The sequence below is a fragment of the Gastrolobium bilobum genome, unplaced genomic scaffold (genome assembly GCF_033153095.1).
Source record: "Gastrolobium bilobum isolate Gb01-03AN ecotype WA unplaced genomic scaffold, APGP_CSIRO_Gbil_v1 utg10537, whole genome shotgun sequence".
NCBI lineage: Eukaryota > Viridiplantae > Streptophyta > Magnoliopsida > Fabales > Fabaceae > Gastrolobium > Gastrolobium bilobum.
This window is the reverse complement of record NW_026897921.1, coordinates 230,468-251,369: the sequence shown is the minus strand read 5'-3', so window position 1 is coordinate 251,369 and position 20,902 is coordinate 230,468. Positions and strand designations below refer to the sequence as shown.

At 35.7% G+C, this 20,902-nt stretch overlaps 2 protein-coding genes and 1 non-coding gene across 4 annotated transcripts; 1 reads left to right on the top strand and 2 right to left on the bottom strand.

Annotated features, from left to right (window-relative positions):
• Positions 1-371: 371 nt before the first annotated feature.
• Positions 372-9,188, top strand: LOC133311470 (stress response protein NST1-like). The gene is made up of 4 exons (XM_061512521.1): positions 372-510; positions 752-2,383; positions 2,734-3,773; positions 8,637-9,188. Exons 2-4 carry the CDS (start codon positions 920-922, stop codon positions 8,752-8,754), a joined length of 2,622 nt encoding a protein of 873 aa, XP_061368505.1. The 5' UTR covers positions 372-510; positions 752-919; the 3' UTR covers positions 8,755-9,188.
• Positions 9,189-9,793: 605 nt separating this feature from the next.
• TRNAY-GUA (transfer RNA tyrosine (anticodon GUA)) lies at positions 9,794-9,888 on the bottom strand. Its single transcript has 2 exons — positions 9,852-9,888; positions 9,794-9,829 (listed from the first exon to the last, which is right to left on the bottom strand). It is a non-coding gene; the product is annotated as a tRNA-Tyr (tRNA).
• Positions 9,889-10,720: 832 nt separating this feature from the next.
• LOC133311472 (TATA-box-binding protein-like) lies at positions 10,721-15,873 on the bottom strand. Of its 2 annotated transcripts, none has more exons than XM_061512525.1 (10): positions 15,628-15,873; positions 15,130-15,276; positions 14,180-14,267; positions 13,769-13,840; positions 13,035-13,085; positions 12,681-12,725; positions 12,462-12,554; positions 11,777-11,878; positions 11,606-11,679; positions 10,721-11,032 (listed from the first exon to the last, which is right to left on the bottom strand). In XM_061512525.1, coding segments are annotated over exons 2-10 (603 nt in total). In that variant the 5' UTR covers positions 15,207-15,276; positions 15,628-15,873; the 3' UTR covers positions 10,721-11,031. The 2 variants fall into 2 exon arrangements, with proteins under 2 accessions (XP_061368509.1, XP_061368508.1); XM_061512524.1 differs by having other exon boundaries at positions 15,130-15,271.
• Between the last annotated feature and the right edge of the window lie 5,029 nt (positions 15,874-20,902).

Genomic DNA, 20,902 nt, shown 5'->3' with positions numbered 1-20,902 from the left:
CCAATATATTTTAGGTTGCAACAAAATTTGATTTAATTTATTATTTTACTTCAACAATTGAACACTATTAACACTTAACAACATGAATTTTTGGCTTAAAAATAATATTAAGTGGATAATGAAGTCTCTAACCACCGACTTACCATTCAGCAAAGCAAACCATTCATTTCCATATCTAGCTTAATTGGACTCAGTCTTCACTTGAAGGGGCTAGGCAAAAAGACCATATCAAGACCCGGTTCGGTTCACGGACTACGTTCCATCGGTTCGGCTCGGTTCACTAGCATAGCTTAATCCGATTTTGGTTTTTCTCTTTCCTCCTTCAAAATTTTCTCCCTTCTTATCTTCTTTCTCTCTCTTCTAGCGAAAGTTTCTCTCTCTTATTTTTTCAGAACCCAAACACCGAACAACCCGCGACCGAGGCTCCGACCCGAATCGGAAGAGTTGAGTCCAGCTCCGAACATGTTCACGCGCTTCTGCCCCAATCGCATTTCGCTCCCATTCTCTCAGGTTTTCTTCTTCTCGTTTTTGCAATGGATGCGAAATCTGTAAATGTTCGATTCCCATTTCATTTCCGCTTCGATTGATGCCACAATTGCCATAGCTGAAGCTCCAAATCATTCTCTTTTTTCTAGGCATAGTTGTTTGTTAAATTTCATATTTTCTATTGAACTATCGAGGCCTTAGCTGCTATAGGGTAATTTCAATTTGAATTTCTTAGTACAAATTCTGAATCTATTTTTCTTTTTAGGTTTGAAATTTAAGGGTTCTGAAGTTTCTGTGTCTATCTTCGATATTGACTATCGAGAGGGGGAAAGTATAATAGGGTTAGGGTTTTCTTGAAAGTATTGGTTTTTGTTGCGAACAACAAGAGAGGATACGTTTGGGAAGAACACAGAGGGTTAGGGGTTAGAGGATAATGTGTATACTGTGTGTGATTCAGAAGTGGTCTCGCCGGGTTGCTACATTGCTACCTTGGTTAGTTATTCCATTAATTGGTCTGTGGGCGCTTTCTCAGCTACTACCACCTGCTTTTCGGTTTGAGATTACTTCGCCACGTCTTGCTTGTGTCTTTGTGTTGTTGGTTACTCTCTTCTGGTATGAGATTTTGATGCCTCAGCTGTCTGCTTGGCGGGTGCGGAGGAATGCACGGCTTAGAGAGAGGAAGAGGTCTGAGGCTATAGAAATGCAGAAGCTAAGGAAGACAGCTACGAGGCGGTGCCGTAACTGCTTGAATCCCTATAGGGATCAGAACCCTGGTGGGGGTCGGTTTATGTGTTCGTACTGTGGGCATGTTTCGAAGAGACCTGTTTTAGACTTGCCTGTGCCGCCAGGGTTGGGGATTTCGAATTCTGGTATAGTTAAGGACTTGGTTGGAAAAAGTGGCAAGATATTAAATAGCAAGGTTTGGTCTGAAAATGGGTGGATGTGCAGTCAGGACTGGTTGGAGAATGGCAATCCTAGCAGCTGGAGGATGAATGAGAATGGTGGTATTTGTGGAGGAGATGAGCATTGTTTGACAGAGGGGTCACATTCTGGTCTTTTGTTTTATGTTTGCAAGTTTTTGACATCTTTTTTCTTGGGCATTAGATGGCTCTGGAGAAAGATTTTTAGAGTTAGTTCAGGGGAAAATTGCTTGTCTGATGCTGAACATAGTACACTCTTAGCAAAACAGGGTGAGAATGGGGCGAGCCTCAATGAAAGTAGAGGGGAAAAAGCACGCAGGAAAGCTGAGGAGAAAAGGCAGGCTAGGCTAGAGAAAGAACTTTTGGAAGAGGAAGAGAGAAAACAAAGGGAGGAGGTTGCAAGGTTAGTGGAGGAGCGTAGGAGACTGAGAGATGAGAAACTGGAAGCTGAAAAAGATCACAGCAAATCATCACCTTCCAGTAAGGAGAATGACAGTAGGAAGGAAGCTGAAAAGAAGCGTCAGGAAAAAAGAAAAGAGAAAGATAAGAGCTCCAGTAAGAGCAACTCTGATGCAGAAGAATTGGAAAGAAGAGCTGGCAAGGAAAGTGAACGGAAGCGGGACTTTGACAAAAAGAGTGAAATGGATCGTAGAGAGCATCATAAATCTGGGTTAGAGAGTGGCAGGGGACAAAGTACAGACAATGCACATAGTAAAAATGTAACTGCAAACAATTATAACCGAGGGAGTGCTGGAACAAGGTACCTTGATCATATGCGGGGTACAATTTTGTCCTCTTCAAAAGCTTTTGGTTTTGGAAGGGGTACTAATAATCCTGCCACTATGCTCAAAGAAAACAAGTTTAACAGTTATGTAGATCATGTTCATACTGCTGCCGGAAGGAGAGATGTATGTCCTCCTGAACGTCCGATTGCAAAATCCAATTTGAATGGAGATGATAGGAATATCAATCACTCTGTAAGTTATCTTGCTTTTGGTCCCTTTTCTTTGCCTTTTTATCATACTGTTAATGTTTTAAGCAGGTTTTGTTGAAGGTTGATTGGTGTAGGAATACTATTTACTGTCTCTTTTTTTTAGAAAAAAATGTTATGTGGATTTTTCAAACCAGAATTATATTCAAATGTCTTTTGTCTCTAATCTTCAGTTTGTTTGGCCACATTGTGAACTGTCAGTCTCTTAAATTTATGAACAAAATTATATGATGCTTTAGTTAATATTAATTGTTTGCTATATAGGATTATATTAGGTAGCAGTTAACAAATTCTCTATAAAGAAAACAGTATTATTATGATGATTGCTCCCTGCAGGTTCTCCCAGAACCACAGCCTTGGAAAGCACCTAAAATGTCATGGCAGCAATTGTTTACTAGATCTTCATCTGTTCCTCAGTCCTCAAATTCAAATGTAATATGTAGACCAAATTCCAAAATTCAAGCAGAAGCCAAAAGCCCTCAGTTATCAAGCCAGTCACCGGTTACACAATCATTTAATAATCCAATTCACTTTGGTCTTCCATCACCTTTTAAAATTTCTACCCATCCAAATGGATCAAGCAGTAGTAGTCTAGGTTTTTCTCCTGCAGTTGAATCTTTATTCTCTCCAGTTGGAAATACATCGCGTGACTTTAGACATGACAAGCAAGAGCTTTTTGAAGACCCTTGTTATGTTCCAGATCCGGTATCATTGCTTGGGCCTGTTTCAGAGTCACTTGATAATTTTCAGTTGGACTTGGGAAGTGGCTTTGGGACAGACATGGAAGTAGCAAAGCCTCACTCTTTAAAAGACATATCTGATGGTTCTGATGTTAATAAGCCATCTCCAATTGAGTCCCCATTGTCTCGAGAAAAGCATAGCTGTTCTAATTGGTTTCCAAGTACCCCCAAGGGCCAAGACATGCATGCTTTTCCTTTGGATGATGCAGCTGCAAATGAGAAGGGAACATGGCAGATGTGGAGTACACCACTTGGTCAGGAAGGTTTAGGTTTGGTTGGTGGCCCAGGAAGCTGGCTGTTACCCTCACAAAGAAATGTACCAAACAAAGATGACTTTGTGCTTCCATCATCTCAGAATACTATGGCTTCACTTTTTAACAAAGATGATAATATAATATCTGGGACCCATTCTCCACAAAACGTTTTTATTCCTAATGGTCAGAGTGGCGGGAACTTCAGCCCTGTTACTGTTTCAAGTGGCTATGATCCTTGGTTACAGAGTGCTTTATTCCCACCATTGTCAGGTGGCCTTACAACTCAGGAGGGAGCTACTCAGAATGAAATCATATATGGGAGTCCAAATGGATCTGCTAGCAGCTATGTTCTTGAGGGTTCTCCGGCTAACAGTTGGTCCAAGTGAGTAATAACTGTTTGGCTTATTTTTTGCCTTCTATTGTATTAGCTAATTTGGAATCCTGCTGTAGATGGATCCTTGTTGTTGACCATTTGAAATTGATGAAACTTGTTTAGCACAAAAGATGAGATAAACAATCCCCTCATTTTGTTTATCCCAAATGAATTGTAGACCTCTAAAGATTGATTGATAACATGATTGTTAGGGAGACTGTTTTGTATCTTTCAATTTCTATTGAGATTCATGATTCATCATGCCATCAAGGTGATGATGCTTTGTGGGGAAATTTTTTGGTTTCAGTGATGAAGATTTATTAAAGATGTACTTATAACAAGTGATGGAACGATGATAGGAATGCACTTGGTTTCTATCTATATGCAATGACTAATAATATTTTACCCTAGGATTGATTGATAACGTGATTGTTTTTAATGTTATTCAATATTTATACCTCAGGTGTACTATAATACAATGCTTCTGTATGTAGGAGATGCCAGCTACTAATTGGTTCATAGTTGGTTAGGTTCCAGCTATTTTCTGTTTTATTGTTAGGCTTTAGTTAGTGACTCATTTGTTGAGTCATCAGTCTTTAGCTAAATAAGTAGGGCACGTGTAAACCTTTCTAATTTGACCAATTACAATACATACAAAGTTCTTTTCTAATTATCTTCTTTACCTTTCCTCTCTCTGTCTCCTCTCTTTCTCTCGTTTTCTTTTCTACTCAGAAGCTCCCCCACAACTTTCATGGTTTCTACCTTAAATCTTAATACACTGAAACCAAAAATTTTCTCCACAAAGTATAATCACCTTGGTAGCATGTTGAATCTCAATAGGAATAGAAAAATACAAAACATTCTCTCCAACAATCAAAGTTATCAAATGCGGATTGAAGCGTGTCGCGGCCAACCCTGAAAAATGTCATTGCGCTGTAGCGGGTTGCAGTTGCGGAAATAGCGGAATAGATCAATGGAACCTAGATATTCCACACGTATATATGCTCAAAATTAAAAAAATCAAAGCATGCTAGTAAAACATGGATAAGGACAGTGGAGAAGTATTAACAAGTAACAAAACAATTCTTCAATACAAGTAACATAACAAATTATTAAGAATTAAAAGAAAAAGAAAAAGCACCATCATATAAAAATTAAAAAAAGGAAGCCTTAGATATCATAGACAGAATAAAAATGAGTTAAAAACATCATAAAAAACACCGTCATAAATTTTTTTTTGAAGGCTGTTTATGTTTATGTTTTTTTTTATTTTTTTTTATAAAATAGAGTTAAAATATCAAGAAGCTGCACTTGTTAAAATGTCACAAAGCAATGTTCAATAGGGTCTATTCTTGCTAAGCCTAAAATTAAAAATATAAAATATGTTTGATTAAGCTTTCTAAAATGTGTCATGAAGGCTTTGAGAAAAAACAGAGAGAACTGAGATTGGGCATGACATATGAGAGTTCAAACTCCACATCTATGTTAAGACAAAACAGAGTAGAAAAAAAAGAGAACAGTTTAAAAAAAGAAGAAGAAAAGAAAATAGATAGAACCTAGAACAGCGAGAGTCGTTGCCGGAAGTCAGTTGCTGTCTGCGTTCGCTGTTTGCCGGAAGTGGAAGGGCTGGCCACTGTTGTTCGCTGCTGGTTGAGAGTGAGAATGACGAATAGAGGCACATTACAAATAATGGTTAAAAGATAATTTAACAAAAAAAGTCTGTTGGGTCATTAAATGAAGGGCAAAAATGGAATTTCAGAGCCCTTTTTCTGTAGCGGCGCAAAGTTCCGCAATTCTCCCGCAAAAGCAGACGCAATAGCCGCAAAAGCAAACCAACACATTGCGTAGCGGCTTGTAGCAGTAGGTCTCGCAATGTGCAACCCGAACGCAATTGCACGCAATAGCGGCGCATTTAACAACTATGATATGCAATGGCTAATAATATTTTACCCTATATGTAAAATTTGTATTACATCTGACGTGTAAAAAACATTCCAATTCAAATGTAAATTTCTTAATATTTTATGTGCTACGTTAATCTTAAGTATGGTCCCACTGGTCTGTAGGCTGTTTCTAGAATTACGGGTTGCTTATTGATACTTTGACTCAGTCTATCAAAATGTAATTTTAAGAGGCTGAACTATTGCTATTCCAGAGGAGTGCATATTGCTTAGGGCATTTTTGAACAGATTGATTGAATCAAATTTTAATCCTTCCTCACAGGAAGAAATCTTATAAAGCAGAATTAGTCAATTAGATGCATAAATTCACACCCAATTAGGAAAAGTACTGCCAAACAAATTTTTATTCATTCAACGTTTTAAATGAGGATGAGCTGCTTTTGATGCTTGTTGGTAATAGTTTGACTATTTGACTATTTGCATACACTAAAATAAAGAGAGGTATTGTACTAAAATAAAATAAAAATAGAGGTATATACTTCAAAACTGTTTTGTTTTATCATCATCAGCCTGTTTCTTCAGAGAAGAATCAGGAACAGCAAATTAAATAGGAATAAGAGATAAAGTAAATGGCATAGATGCCCTCTATGTGGACTTATGGGATTGCTGCTTTGAACAGTGGCGGAGCCACCAAGGCACCAGCTGGTTTTCAAAAATGCTACATATTTTCTTTAAAAATTATAGTATAGCCTTGGTATTGGTTAGTTTTTTAAGAATAATACAACATTGGTACTAGCTGGATTTTACTAGTTGGGTCTTTTGCACTAGCTAGATTTTACTAGTTGGGTCTTTGGCACTAGCTGAATCTTGTCCTTGGCTCTGCCACTGGCTTTGAACAGATTTTCCTAATTTTGGTTTTTCTGCTGTCCATAGACCACATATTGTTGTCGGACATCTTTGGATGCACAATACATGACCAAATAAGTTGTTGGATTCTACTTTAAATATGCCTTTTTATGCTGTTTCATATGGTAAAAATGGATTTAGTTGCAAGATATAAGCCAAATGATTGTGTGGTTCCATCTGTTTGATCATATGCCAATCCATTCATGAAATGAATGGGTATGTATAGGTATGGTGTTGGTGCTGAACGGTATACTTTCATGCCCAGTTTCTTTCTCATCTGTTCTGTTGTTTGATTGAGTCTTAAAGTGGTATATAAGCATGTTCATTGATAAGTTCTTGTTGTAATCAATTTGACTATCCTGTCTACTTATAGCTGTATACTGACAGCAAAATTGTCGTACTCTGCTGATGGGTTGAACCTGACAAATAAAGAAAAAAAATAATCATAATATCATAATGGAAACGAAGGTGAAAAAGATGAAGTCTGCATGTCTTGAAAATTCTTTTGGGCTTCTTGTGTCCCTTTTGACTGCTTGTGGCTTGATGCTTGTGCTGACATTGTCTTGAATGTTTTCTGTCTCCTTGATTCTGTAACTTGTGGTCCTCCTCCTCTAATATAAATTTTTAGGAGTATCTTACTCAAATCTCCCCTCTATTTTGTGTTTGTTACACATAACTTCCTCTATTTCTAAATGTATACAAACCGCCTCCTTTTTTTTTATAAATATGGTGCACTTCACATAGCTGTTACTTAATAGCCTATCGATATTTTTTGTGTGGATTGATGAAAACACTCTTACTAACTGCAGGTTTTAGCTCATTAAACCAAACTCTCTATTTCTTAAACCTTACACAAACATTCTCATATTTATAAATGCATTACAGATTTACAGTTAAATCCCCTCTATTACAATAAAAAATTGAAATTATTAAATACTTAGATCACAAAAATTATAAAATAATTTTAGAGTATCATAAGAGAATAAACAACAAAATTAGCTCTAGTTATATATCTTTAAAGAGTATTACTTTAAAATTGTTGTAATGAAAAATCAATAAAAACTTAGTTGTATGAATTTTTGTCACATACTAATAAGATGGATCAAAACTAATAGTAATAATTCTTCAAGAACTAAATGATAAAAAGAATACATTTTGAATTTCTTTAGACATGGATATTAGTAAAAATGCTTCAAGAATAATAGAAAAATGAAACAGGATTATTGTGTAGAATAATAAGGGTTTACGTCTTTAATGTTTTGCAAAATATAATAATTTCCACCTCTCTTACATTTTTCCTTAATGTTAAATAGTGTACTTTGCAAAACATTGAAGAAGTAAACCCTTATTATTTTGCTCAATAATCTTTTTCCTTTTTAATTTTATAATTCTTGAAGTATTTTGATTAATATTCATGTCTTAAGAAATTTAAACGTTATTTCTTTTATCTTTTAATTCTTGAGAAATTAATCCTAAAAGTTAGTTTTGATCCATCTTAGTAGTATGTGATAGCAATTCATGTGATTGAGATTTTATTGAATTTTCATTGCAACAATATTAAAGTACTTTTTTATTTTGAAGATATGAAACTAGAACTTGTTTTGTTATTTATTCTAATGTGATTTAAAAAATTTTGTAGTCTAAGTATTCAATAATTTCAAACTTCTACTGTAATTTAACTGTAATGCATTTATCAAATATGAGGGGGTTTGTGGAAGGTTTAAGAAATAAAGGGGATTTTGTGTAAAGAGCCAAAAGCTGTAATTAGTAAGGATATTTTCATCAATCCAACACAAAAATAACGGTTGATATTGACTAACAGTTCCCTGAAGTTCACTATCGAAAGTTGGACTTGAGTGTAGCTTATTTATAAAATATGAGGGGTTTGCGTAACAAATGCAAAAGAAGAGGTTGGAGTAATATACTCAATTTTTAGTGTTCATATACACGGTTGAAGCTGTTGTTTAGACCTTGTTCTCTTTTATGATTTTTTATTTTTGATAAAAAAACTGAGTTATTTTAGCTGGTAGTTTTAACAGGTTGTTGTTTTTTGTTTACTTTGCAGAAAGGAATGGCCTGTACATGGTTTTGTGGAAAGCATAGGAAAGTCATCTGTTTCAACGCCCCATAATGGAGATCTACATCCAACCTCAGATGTACAGTCATTTGGGTCATTTGATTAAAAAGATATTAGTGACAGGGTTTATGAGGGACTCGATAAACACAACTGTTCTCTTGAGGGAAGGGTTTTAGAATACTGAACGCATTGTGTCTTCCTTTCTTCTTTATGAAAAGGGAGATCAATGTTTTCATTACTTTAGCATTGATAGGAATACATGTTGGATGCATTCTGAGCATGGCAACAAGAGAGATGCCCCCATTTTGACGTCAATATGTCCTTTGGAGAATGGTGCTTCGTATTCCCTCGTGTCATGGTCTTCAAATATATACTGTAATTGATGTCTTAATGAGAAATGAACTGATACTAACATCATCTGCTGCCAATGGAATATACTTGTGTTTCTGTATGTGGCGAGCAACGTCTTTGAGCACAAAGTTGGGTGTGTTCTGACCCAGTTATTATTAATACAACTCACCCGTAATGGATTCTTTTTTCCCCCCCTTTTGTTTATTTCCCGATGGGAGTTTTTGAATCCTTTGATCGATGTGTTAAATTAATGGGAAAGCGTCGTTTGGAAACGGGTGATAATAAGTTATTATTTTGTACACATAATTTTATAGCATAATGTACACAAAATAAAAATAAAAAATAAAAAATTCTTGCATAAATTGCCTAATCGCATAAGTAGCTTGAATTTGGTCGTGCATAAATAGCGTTGGGGGTGTCCGTAGTGGTTTTTCGAATGGAGCAGAATTTATAGATATTATAGAATCTATATTTGAAAAGGTAAAAATGTGTTATTTTAAATGACACACTTTACATTTTTTAACTCTCATAAAAAGGTGGGACTTACATCTTTAAAAAAAATTCTCCCGCTCTCTCTCTCATGATTTAATCTCTTTCTCTCACTTAAAATGACATAATTTTATATCTTTTAAAATAATACATATTTTTTCCATTTGAAAATTGTTAATACAATAATTGAAAAATTATATAAATTCAGTGTACGGAATTCTTCAAACAATGATAAAGTGCTGTTTTTGCTATAAAGGTAAAGGAGTGTACCAGTACAACACTATGTAAGGATAAAATTTAAAAAATCCGACCTGCCGGATTCGAACCAGCGACCTAAGGATTATCTGCTTGGAGCATTTCCCACTACAGTCCTCCGCTCTACCAACTGAGCTAAGGTCGGGTTGTGATATACATTCCAAACAAACCTTAATTTAATATATGACATTACATTGAGCGTTACTTACACAATGTAAAAACAAAAATTATAATATTTATGTGCATACATTTTGAGGCATTGATAATATCTTATTCATCATGATGTCTTCAAATTCTTATATGGAGGAGTTAACAGTGATAAACGTTGCTTCATAAATCATAATAGATTAGAGTTTTCAGACTCTGCACGAAGATACTATCCTTAAGCTTTAGAGCTACGCTAACAACGAAATTTTCAGTGTTGAAATGAACTCCAATTGCAAATAGCTAAGGAAAGTACAATTGAATGATGATGTAAGATTAAGATGGATCAATAAACTATCGAACAAAAGTATTTTTTTCCTATAAACTCAGTTCGTGGTAAATTTTATATGAAACATTAAATTTCATGACTATAAATTTCAAGTTAAATTATTTTTTAGTACTTCACGTTACCATGTATTAAATCTGCTATGAACTCTAGTTTCAAGTAATACAGCTTTAGAAGAATCATTTGACGTTTGTGAAATTACATAGAACATGCATAAAATAGTCCCAAAAAGTGAGTTAAAAACACCAAATACTGAATTTGCCCTTGTTTTACAGTTTAATCCTTATACTTTCCAGTTTACTGCAAAACTGTTAAATGATTTACATTACAGTAATGCTGAGAGGCCTTGCTTTCTAGTTATTACATCAAGTAGTTCTGAACCCAACGAATGCTAAGTATTTTAATGCCTCAAAGTTTTGATTCACTGTTCAAAACATGCAGCAGTCAGATCATAAAATTTATTGACATTAGGGATGATATTTAAGGAACCATACCTAAATAAGCTTAGAAATTCTTAAGGTGGACAACAGTAATCGGACAATTGTTTTCACTTTTCAATCAAGCTCTTCCATATTTTTTTTTTCTGCCTAGTCCACATAATTTTTTTTAAAAATTCGAATTTAATAAACATTTTTTTTTTCACTTTACTACATCGAGACACATTAAAAAAAAAAGAGCAAAACAAAAACGGCTGTCTTGGTCAATCTCAATCCAGATATATCCTGTCTTATTATTTACAGTTAAATCAGAGCCACGATCTTCTCTGCCACAAAACATTGCTCCAGCACTTGCTAGTAATCTGCCATTAATAGAAAATGTTCCGATTAAGACATCATAGTTCACAAGATATATTTCATGACCCATGTCACAGTCACAATGAGTGCCTCCACAACACAAGAAAATGCTCACAAGCAACAAAAGTTTCACTTTATCTTTGTAGATACATCACACTAAAGATCAAAGAAGCAAGCCTGGAGCAATGGTAAAATTGCTCCTTAGTGACATAAAAATCCAAATCCGGAAAACGGCCTCTTTGCAAATATGCAAGGATAAAGCTGCATACAAGAATTGCCTTTAACTCCACTCTTGCTAGTCAGGGTTTAATGAAAAGTGATTTTTTTATCACATGAAACATCAGCAATTAAACAAATATATACAACCTAGATCAAAATCTACATTGAAGTATTTCGTTGTTTCAATTAGGAAAACTCCAGGCCTACATATGTAAATTATAATCTGATATTTGATGGAAGCAAAAAAAAAAAAAGTAGATACAATGATTTTGATTCGTTGTAATCCTAGTCCAGTGATTACAACAACATATATATCCAATACCAATTGAAAAGGTAATGGAATAGAGGCATGTCCATACCATTGTTGGTTTTTTCTGAACTCAGTAAGCACTGGATATATGTTCTCAAAGGCTGTGTACGTTTCATCTCTCACCTAAAGAAATGGAAATGAATACATCATTAATCCCATGTGCCGGAAAAATGGTTTAATATAAAATTACATGGGAATATCTCAAGACCATTTATTTTACCTTGGCTCCCGTCAGAACAATTTTTCCAGAGACAAATATAAGCAAGACTATCTTGGGTTGCTTCATACGATAGATTAGTCCTGGAAACAACTCTGGTTCATACTGCCACCAGGAACAAGCAAGTTCAACAACGTTCATCATTCCCTAAATTTCTAGTATATAGAAAAAAACTAGCTGCACATGCCAAGACACAACATCATCTATACTTTCCTTTACCACACAACAAGCATCACGACTGAAAAGACTCCCATTAACTTCAAACAGTTCGAATTTTAAAATTTTTAAAACCTTTAAAACATATAAGCTATCAGCAAAGTACGTTTGGTAATGGATATGATAGGATCAAAGCAGCTCCGATATAATAAAAAATAAAAAAGGATTAGTGGTTATTTGGTTGTCATGGACATCAAGATTGGTTTTGCATCTGTATTAGTCAAATATTTTTTTCATAGTTTACATCCGTGGTACCTCTTATGAAATACAGTTTCTCTATAGAATATTTGACATCAGGTATATAATTCAAGGAAACAACATACAAATTATATAATATGATACCGAACACTGAGATTTGAGTTCCCAACAACAATTTTGCAAATAATTTTTTTAACATAAAGTCACCAGGAGCATAAACAGGCCCTAAATAAACCAGGAAAAACAGAACATAATAGCTACATTTCATACTTACACTTGAGAAAGCACCATGAGAATATGCAAGACCCTCAAGCCGTATGGGGAACTTTACATCACAAGAGCCAACAATATTCTGAATCTTGAAATCCTAAAGCACAATACAAAAGGAATAAATCAATGACAAGCACTACTTATGTAGTGAGAAAAAGAACCGATAAACAATTTTAGATGAAGCAATTTTAATGGATATAATGAGAAAGAGTAGAGGTGGAACCTTAAATTTAGCTGGGAAACCGAGCTTTTGGATAATCCTTGCATACTGAAGGAGAAAACCTAGTTAGAAAATACTATAAATATTCAAGAATAAAATGATTTCCTAATTCCAATTAAAAAAAAAAGTAATATACATTGAACATGCTTATACATAGGAAAAGAGAACAATAAAACCATCCATCCTCCACCATTGGTTTAAGGAGCTTATTTTTCTACAAGCAACAAGATGAATAGGCTCGAAACCAAGCTACCATTTATGGCAAGGTTCTCCAGTCTAACGAACCTGAACTTGAGAAACCTAAATCATATACAGGATGAATGAGCTAACAAAAGGAAAAAAAGAACATTAGCATACCTTCCTTGCTGCCAATTTAGACTGCTGCTCACTCTTAGCTCCAGTACAGACCTAACCATGCCAATTAAATTTAAAAAAGCATAAGAAATAGAAGCACATTACAAGCAACATACTAAACCAATTTGTTTCCACAAGAGAAGAGGTCCATAAAAAAAGCATGAAAAAATTATCCTAACGTAAGTTCTGCAAAAACATTACAAGCACCTATAATGGTGAACAAGTGGCAAATGGACAAATCTGAATTTTATAAATACAGCATTCAATTGGCATTAGTTGTCCAAATGCCTGTCCACTGATCTTATCAGCACAGTTAACTAAAACATGGGATAAGAAAAGGGAATTCGATAACAGAACCAGACAACCACGAATTGATGTCCAACTTCACCTACATAGTATCTAAGCCTAGCAAGAGAAACCCTTTATTTCAGCCGCCTATTTTGTTTCTCTCCTCTGCAGCTGTCCACCTCACATCTACAAACCAGTTTGTTGCCCCAAGTGGCTGTTTGGTTCCATATTCCTCCTAGATCTGTATCTTAGTAATCACAGCAGAATCGCAATTCCTGCGATTCTGTGCAATTCTGGTGATTCAGACATTAATTCCAGCACCAAAAACAAAATTTCAACCAATCTGTACTGGTTGGTTGCAGAATCACATTGAATCACATGAATCTATTGCGTTCATGCAATTCCAAGTAAACTGGAAAGAAGTACCAGATGCAACAAAAGGAACATACCATCTTGCCAGATGCAAAAATGAGTGCAGTTGTTTTTGGTTCCCTAATCCTCATAATCACAGCAGCAAAACGCTGCAAAGATTCAAATCACAGACATCAGAACTGCAGACAAATGACCGAATTGCATGACAACATATCTAGCATGTATGTTTATCATTGATTTCCAATAAAAGTGGATAAGTGGTTGACATCAATAGTAACAATGATAGAAAATCTTAGATCAAACAAGCTTTTCTGTACCAGATAGAATACTGCAATTTTTGAAAAGCAAGAAACAAAACTCCACAACTGAACAAAAACCAAGTCAACCTTCACTGTACTTGCAATGCAAAATACAACACAATATGCAATGCACGCGCGCACGCACACACACATATATGGGATCAATTCACAACAAAAAACAAAACTTGCCTTGGGATTGTATTCTGCATTACGAGCTTGAAGCGCAATTGATTTAAGCTCCAACTTACAGTCCAAATTGACTGTCGACACAATATTTCTGGCAGTACAAATAGTACACATTTTTAGATATTCCAATACAAATATAAGCAAAGGTTATCCAGCCCAAGCAACTGATAACATCACAAAATCACCAGAAGAAGCATATCGACCATATATTTTGAGTTCATCTTGGAAGAAACACACATACACATGGGGACATCAGTCTAGAAAAGAATACACTACAAGGAATTCCATATTGGAGAATGATTCCCCTCCATTATACGAAAAACAAGACTAACTTTAACCAGGACAACTTCTATTTAGAAGCAATAAAAACCACTCCCCATTAAACCCCAACTAACGAGGGTGAGGTGAGGGTAATCCTTATACACAGTTTTATCCTTGCATAATTGCAAAGAAGTTATTTTCCAATTTCAAACTCGTAACCTTTCAGTCAAGGAAGAATAGTTTTACCACTGCTTGAGGCTCGCTCTCTTAGAAGCAATAGTTGATTGGAATAAAATAAATGATATAATGACAAAAGAGAGTATTTTAGCCCAAATACCAGTAAACCCATCTGATCCGCTCCACATAAAAACACAAGCTGAATTTGGATAACAGTATACCCCATCAGAAAAGAGTTAATTTTTTTATCATTTGCAAGTTGTAATCTCAATATCATACATGGAGGATCACTTGGAATATGGATAGCAACATCTGGTCACTTCTTTATTACAAATGAGCAAACCCGCTGGCCTAAACTCAAAACTCCCATATCACTCATTTGAAGCAACCAAAAAAGCCCAGCAGACAGCACAGTTATTCATATATCATGATTCTCATGCTTGCAATTGATATCCAGCAAACAGGTACTGTAACCCGTAAGGAAACAATTCAATTTAAAGAAAACGGATACTCACTGAAGGGTAGGCACAATCCCAGAAGGGTGCTTTCTTAGATCCACAGGTTGGCTTCCTTCCAATCCTTGTTCAGCCATGAACCCTTTTTAACCTTATTCTATATGCTATACTTCAAAACCAGCTACACCCCACTAACACAAAGCTGCCCTTCAACAGAAACCACCATGTTCCACAGTAATCAGTACCAAAATCTTCACTTTTGCTTACAAAAAAGATATATACGTACCCACACACACACACACAAAGAACCCATTTCTAAAAGAACCCAGATCTCAGATGGTTTGATACACACTCACACATAAAACCAACTAGATTTTAATACAGTCAAGCATATTTTACTTTTTCTCAGGGAAAAAGAAAGTAAAAGTCGAAGAAAATTTCCCACATCCAGAACAAAATTTCTTAACTAAAAATTGGGGAAATTCTGTGTATGACAAATTAGATCTGGTGGTTACAAAGTTAAAAGACTTATTGACAAGATTGTAATGAATATCAGACCTTTTTCTATATTGTTTTCCGGGAAAAGGGTTGTAAGAACAAGAACTAGGGCTTTCGATTTTTTGTTTTTTTTGTTTGTTTTTTTCACAGATCTAAGAGATTGTTGAGTTGTAATAAATGGAATTGAGGAAAAGAAGAAGAAGAAGAATGAAAGACTGAAGAGAGCGGGAAGGAATTGATGTGAGAATTTGTATATGAGGGTTTAAAAAGGGAGAGAGTTTTTGGGTGTTGAAGGGGCTTTGTGAATGTGATTGTGAACATAGGAGGGATCTGGTTGATTATGTGAAGAGAGAGAAAAATGGAAGAGAGAGAGGCTAGGGTTGATTTGTCAGCTACCTTCACTTGCCTATATTGCCCCTTCATTTGGACATAGAAGTTGAGCATCTTCAAAGGGTATGATTGGAATGTTAGAATTGTACAAATGTCAAATGGCAATGTTGTGGTTATACGATAATTGATAAAAGCACAATCTATTTGTGGAATGGCAGTTTTGAAGGATCTTGTTCCAATTTAGACGTGTTTTATCATTACAGTTCTTTTGACATATTCTGATGTAATTGTATTTTAGGAAATTTATTTTTAAGGATTAATTAGGATATGTTTTTTTTATTGTTTTATTAATTAGGAAAAATTCCTCTAATTAATTAGTTTTCTTTAAAAGAATTTGTATGTTTTGAGACTTTTTTTAAAAAATTATCTTGATTTTAGTTTTAAGATTTGTATTGGATATGGCTTAACTTTTCTTATTCACTTTATTTGTTAGAGACTAAAACGGGTATCGTAAAATTTGTTGAGGACCAAAAAGGATATTTATTCTAAAATTAAGGTATCGAACATTACTTAATAAGATGTGAAATATGTTTAATAGTTGCACGATTTCCAAGTCTGTGTGAATTGAAACACTTCAAATGGCAATACACATATTGAATTAAGTTCCAAGAAAGATTTTTCTAAAGACTCCCTCCGAGTTATTCACAGATTGGAAACCTAGTTGTGAATGTATATGCTTCGCATGCTCATTTAAAGTAAGAATCTATGTTTGGAGTACTTGATAAAGAAGATAGGACAGGATAATGTTATGAGTATTTCCTAAACTTGTAATATCATGTTGTTTATATATGATATATTTGATATTGAATTTATTCCATCGCTGCATCTGTTTTGCATATATACTGGAACTTGTTATAATATTTGTTTAAGCCATGTGGGTCCAAAATGAATATAGCATTATTATTTTGTGGCCCAAAACGGTTTTGCTTTCTTATTCTCATTTGGCAGTATTATTGCAACTAAATAAAACGCTGCATTTTTTATGGTGGTATATATATATCAAATTGAGAACTACAACAGTGTGTGAAAAAATATTCAGTTTTGTATGCATTATTCTGATCGTGCTTTTATCTCTCTCTCTGTTCATTCGGGTTCTTTGAAATCAAGAAAAGGTTAGGGTTTGTTGAGTGTGTGTGTGTGAGAGATTTGAGGGAAAAAGAGTGAGAATCTCATCTTGGCTCTTTGAAGAGAAGTGATCCTCGTGTGAAGGTGCATCAATTGATCGGAGCATTATTGTTAGAAGATGTTGTTAACAGTGAACGAAGGTGAAGCTTAGAGGCGTTCCTAGCTGGTGAAGTCTGGTCCGTGGAGTTGTAGAGCTGAAGACACAGATCCATTAGTGTTTGCTCTCTGATTCGGTGATACCTTTCTTTTGTTCTTGCTATTGTTGATTTTTGTTTGCATGTACTTTCTAGTCTTGGAGGTTATTTTCTCTGTTATTTTGAGTAGTGTTGATTTTACATGTTTAGTGTGTGCTGTGTTAGCTGCTAGTATATGTAAACTGCTGAACATATTTGTACCTATTTCTATTCTGAATAATAGTGCATGCTAGAGGGCGTTTGACCCTCACTGGCCAACTTGGATGTAGGAAATTCTTTTACAAAGAATTTCTGAACCAAGTATAAATTTCTAGTGTTGTTCTTTATGTTTTCCGTTTCTGCAAGTTTGTTTTCTGGGTTAATTCTTGGTAGCTCTATACCAAGAGTTGTAACAAGTGGTATCAAGAGCTTAGGTTCTTGGTTCCTTTTCTCTTCTGGTTCGTCTCTGTTTCTGTTCCGTGTTTTTTGTCTCTTTCTCTCTGGTCCTCGTGCTTTCTGCTGCTGGAAGCTGAAGAGGATGGGCATCACCAAGGTTGAGGTGGAGAAGTTTGATGGGAGGGGTGACTTCAACATGTGGAAGATCAAGATGAAGGCTGTCTTGGTGCAACAGAAATGTGAGGATGCTGTTGGTCCTCAAAAGGATCTTCCTGATTCCCTAGCACCTAAGGAACTGGAAGATTTAATGGCTCTAGCTCATAGTTTAATTGTGGTAAATCTGTCTGATAGTGTCCTTAGGTGTGTAAGATAACTAATCCTAGAAAGCTTCGGTAAAAGCTTAAGGCTCTCTATCAAACTAAATCTGCCCCAAACAAGATGTTCTTGAAGGAGAAGTTTCTTTCCTTCAAGATGGATCCTTCTAAATGCTTGGAGGAAAATCTTGATGAGTTTAACAAACTCACCTTAGATCTGGATAATGCTGGGGCAACTGCCTCAAGTGAGGATCAAATTTTGATCCTCTTGAATTCTGTTCCAGATTCATATAGCGGTGTAAAAGATGCTATAAATACAGCAAATGTGGAATGGACTTAGATGAGATAACTGAAGCTTTGAGAGCAAGGGAGGTTGAAATACTTTCCCATAAAAAGTCTCATGCTGAGGGGCTGGTTGTGAAGGGTAAAGGGAACAAGAAGGGAAAATTTAAAAGTAAATGGAAGGGAAACAATAATGTATCCCAACCTAACCAGAACACACAAGGTAATAAAAATAAGGAGCAGCCAAAAGGTAAACTTACCTGTTCGTTGTGTCATAAAGAAGGGCATATCAAGAAGAATCGCCCTGAAAATAATAAGGGAGCTGCAAAGGCAGCAACTAAAACTGAGTATACAAATTTACTTAGTGGGTGTGAGGGTGCTGAAGTCCTTATGGTGTCTAATAAGGGTTTTGAGGCTGAGTGGGTCATGGATTCAGGTTGCACATTTCACATGACACCTAGGAAGGAATGACTTGCTGGTTTAAGGTTCCAAAAGGGTGAAAAGGTCCTTATGGGGAATGACTAGGTTTGTCAAATAGAAGGGATTGGAGCTATCAAGTTCCAAATGGCTGATGGCAGCCATAAAATCCTCAAAAAAGTGAGGTATGTCCCTGACTTGAGGAGAAATAAAATTTCTCTAGGTATGCTTGACTCAAGTGGGCTGTTATTCAAGAGTGAGCAAGGTTCACTCACTGTTCTTAAGGGTAATGAAATTTTAATGAAAGGAAGGTTGATTAATGGCATGTACATATTACAGGGCCATGCTATCTCATCCGAAAGCTGTATAACAGCAGCCAAGGATGATGAATCTGTTCTCTGGCATAAGAGAATGGGTCATATTAGCAACCAGGGTCTGTCTGAGTTACGTAAACAAGGCATTATAAGTTCTAAGAAAGTAACTTGTGTTGAATTTTGTGAAAATTGTATTTTAGGAAAAACACACAAGTTACCTTTTTCTAGTTCTTCAAATTTTTCTAAATCAGTCCTTGATTACATACACTCTGATTTGTGGGGATCACCTAATGTTCCCCCTTCTCTCTCTGGTTTCCATTACTTCCTTTCAGTTTTGGATTCATATTCTAGGAGAGTATGGACCATGTTCTTGAAGCAAAAGGATCAAGCCTTTGATAGCTTCAAGAACTGGAAGACCCTTGTAGAGAATGAGACTGATAAGAAAGTCAAGGTTCTAAGGACTGATAATGGGCTTGAGTTTTGCAATAATCAATTTTTTGATTTTTGCAATGAGCATAGTATAAAGAGGCACAGAACTTGTGCTGAAACTCCTCAACAAAATGGGGTGGCTGAAAGGATGAATAGAACCATCCTAAATAAGGTCAGATGTATGCTGGCTGAATCTGGTCTCCCTAATTCTTTTTGGGCTGAGGCTGTTTCCACAGCTTGTTATCTTATAAATAGGAGCCCATCCACTGTTATAGGTCTTAAAACCCCTATAGAGCTTTGGTCTAGTAAGCCACCAAGTCTATGACACTTAAAACCATTTGGTTGTCTTGTATACATGCATGTAAAACAAGATAAGTTGAGTCCTAGAGCTGTCAAATCTGTTTTTGTTGGTTATCCTTCAGGTGTTAAGGGATATAAGTTATGGCTCATAGCTGAAAGGAAGTGTGTCATAAGTAGAGATGTGATTTTCGAAGAAAACACATTCTATAAAGACATATCCAAGCTTAGTGACAAATAGCATCCTCCTAGGACTGTTGAGTTGGAGGTGGAGCTGCCCAACAACACTGGGCAGCAACCTGATGTGGGTGAAAATGAACAACAGCACACTGTTGCTGAAGTTCAAGATGATGGGAATGACATTCCCATTGAGGAGCATGATGTGGAAGTGGATAGAGATAATCTAGAGGATTATTTGCTATCTAGGGATAGGACTAGGAGGAATATAAGACCTCCAAGTCATTTTGCACATGCAAATGTCATAGCATTTGCACTCCAAGTAAGAGATATGCTGGAGTTTAATGAACCCAGCTCATACCAAGAGGCTATGAGGCTGGATTCTAAAATTCATTGGCTAAAAGCCATGAAGGAAGAGATGGAGTTTCTTGAGAAAAATAAGACTTGGGTTTTGGTGGAGCGTCCAAAGAACAAGAAGGTGATTAGATGCAAATGGATCTTTAAAAGGAAGCCAGAAATCTCAGGTGTTGAAGCTGCCAGGTTTAAGGCAAGGGTTGTTGCTAAGGGATTTTCACAAGTTGAGGGTGTTGATTACAATGAAATATTCTCCCCTGTTGTGAAACATGTTTCAATTAGGCTCATTCTTTCAGTTGTTGCAATTAATGATTTAGAATTTGAACAATTGGATGTCAAGACTGCTTTCTTGCATGGCAGCCTTGAAGAGCTCATATTCATGGAGCAACCCGAAGGATTTATAAAAAAAAAGGGCTGAGAACAAAGTGTGCCTTTTGAAAAGGTCCCTTTATGGGTTAAAACAAGCCCCTAGGCAGTGGTATAAGAGATTTGATGATTTTGTTTTGTCCAAAGGTTTTAATAGGAGTAGTTTTGATCATTGTGTGTACTTCAAACAGCTGCATGATGATTGTTTTATCTACTTGTTGATTTATGTTGATGACATGTTAATTGCATCTAAGGACATAAATGAAATTAATAATCTGAAATCATTATTGAAAAAAGAATT